A 2,403-nucleotide genomic window follows, 5' to 3' on the forward strand; every position below is an offset into this window, starting at 1 on the left:
AGTGGGAGCAGGTCGGAGGGTACAGTGCCGCGATGTGGGACAGTTGTGATGAGAGCGAGTGCAGGGAATTGAATTCGACGAGAACGACGACTGATCGCACGAAGCTCGAGATGTTTGAGCCCACGGAGCAGGGAAAGGTGAGTGGATGTTCCGTTTCCTTCTCCCGGACGTCGCGGAGGTCGACAGGGAATGATGCACTGCCGGGCGTCGAGGAATGTTTGTGCTCCTCGTGGCAATCGCCAGAGGATGACGTTCGTCGACGTACACCCATTCACATGTACACGCGTCGCGTGATTCATAAGCACCGGAATTCGATGTTCCACGACGCGGCAACGGCGTCCTCGACCGATCGACCGTGACCGAGAACACCCGGTGTTCGATCGGGGCTCTCCAATGTTTTTTGGGTTTGGACTTGGAGGTTAGGTCGTCGTCTCGCGGACGATCTGCGCGCAGCACGTCCCGTAATCCTCGGTCTCGCAGGAGAAATCCCGCGCGGGTGGTCCCATGTCGAAATTATGAATACAATTACATTTGACATTCTTTAACTGTTTATAAATAGTATGTAATTTGTTGTTTAGTGTTTTTAATTGCGACGCATTGGCACTTGCATTCCCAGGCCTGCGATTTTATATTTAGAGATGTAGTTATACTTGGGGCTTTCCAGCGAGAGATATAGTGTAACACAGTGATCATTCCATCTTTGTTTAACATTGGCAAACACTAAGGATGTAATAGTTGCTTTTCATTTTACACAAGTGATACTGAGTTAAAGGTGACTACACAGTCAATAATACTGATCTGTAATACTGATAGTACACATATTTTTATAACTTTACACGATCAATATTATTGATAGTATATTTCATTTTAGTTTTACTTACGTTATCTATATTCTATTGTATTGTGACATCTTAATAAAGTGATATTAATGCTTGAGAGTCAAAATCTAGATCATCATTGTTAATATTCTACGTCAATTCATCAATATTAATGACACACAATCAGTTATATTATCAGTATTTGTTAATACTGACAGTATTATTGATCATATAGAGTCATTTTAAAATTATATCTTTTATACTCGGATAATGACATCACTATTTGCTTTGGTAACAAAGTTATCGCATGATATAAATCACTTTTAACATGAATTAACAAAAGTTAGTAAAGCGCATGGTCTCCAACTTGTGCAGATTATAAGTAAAAGCTAAAATTGACTCTTACTTCTCAGAATAAAAAGGAACATACATTTAACTGAGTTATGATGATGCAAATGAAAATTATCAGAATTTTGTAAATAGAAAGCAATGAATGATTTACTGTGTTATCTGTGCCTTTGTTGGAAAGTATGTTATCTTCTGCGAATTGTTGACTCTTCATTAATTCTGTTGATAGGATCTCTGCATCCATACGGGCGTTGTGCTTCGTGGGGCGAATGCCAGAGAAGATGAGGTTCACAGTTCAGGAACGCTTAATATTGTGGAATATGTAAGATTCTGTTATTGAATTAATATTATGCTTATACGGAGACTTATTGTAAGGGGCTTGTTATTTTTGCATCGCAGAGTTTCGGCAAGTGCATAGAATGGAAACCTGTAGAAGATTCCGTGGTATCAGAATGCCAAGATCAAGATCCAGAATGGTCCCTAGTGGATACTCATACGAGGAGGACTCGCACGAACTCGGAGGGTCCAGACTCTCTTGGACGTACGAGGACCGTTAAAATATTGTTTTCTGATCTAAAGTCATTTCGCGTGAATCACGGCGGACAGCAGCTCATATTTATGCAGAGGGATGGTACCACCTATGTTGCCTTCTTTCAGCTGGCTAACGCTGAAAGTTTCATTAATTCGTTAAAAGGATTTATCAAATTTGTAAAATCACGCTCGGATAAGAATTTATATCTGGTGATGGATGAAGTTGAAACTGTCTTGAAGAAATCTTTTGCTGAATTAGATCTGTTTCAAGAACACACTTCCGATTATGTGTGGAAGTTCGTAAAAAACTTACACAATCGTCCTTATGAAACAACAATGGAGGCATTCAGCAAACTTGCAGATATCTGGTGTAAGCGGATATATTAATGATCTCCAATCATTACATTTATAATTTTTATTCAGTGTGTTTGTGAATATAAACACAATGATATCATATTGTTTATCAATGTTACAGTGTATAAAGAGCCAGTGAAGCGACCTGTTGAGGAAGCAGTAGCCGATTTATTAAACCAGTCTCTTACGATCGACTCTCACCCACGTGTATCTGTATCTATAGGATCTGGAGAAGAATATGAAGTAATTGGAGTCGGAGTGGACCTACCTCCACGACCACCGTGTCCGCGCGGTAATACATTAATATATAAATTAAAAAATTATTCTATAGAAAATAATAACTACATAAGAT

General features: G+C 39.4%; 1 protein-coding gene across 1 annotated transcript in view; it reads left to right on the plus strand.

The window, feature by feature from the left end:
* The window catches only part of LOC108756925 (TBC1 domain family member 15), a 4,633-nt gene continuing 2,230 nt past the window's right edge, over positions 1 to 2,403 (plus strand). The window contains exons 1-4 of the mRNA XM_018501109.1: positions 1 to 137; positions 1,396 to 1,488; positions 1,566 to 2,067; positions 2,173 to 2,343. Coding sequence (XP_018356611.1) covers positions 33 to 137; positions 1,396 to 1,488; positions 1,566 to 2,067; positions 2,173 to 2,343 — 871 coding nt within the window. The 5' untranslated portion in view covers positions 1 to 32. The remainder of the gene's footprint in view (positions 138 to 1,395; positions 1,489 to 1,565; positions 2,068 to 2,172; positions 2,344 to 2,403) is intronic.

Source organism: Trachymyrmex septentrionalis, unplaced genomic scaffold (genome assembly GCF_001594115.1).
Source record: "Trachymyrmex septentrionalis isolate Tsep2-gDNA-1 unplaced genomic scaffold, Tsep1.0 scaffold13, whole genome shotgun sequence".
Lineage (NCBI taxonomy): Eukaryota > Metazoa > Arthropoda > Insecta > Hymenoptera > Formicidae > Trachymyrmex > Trachymyrmex septentrionalis.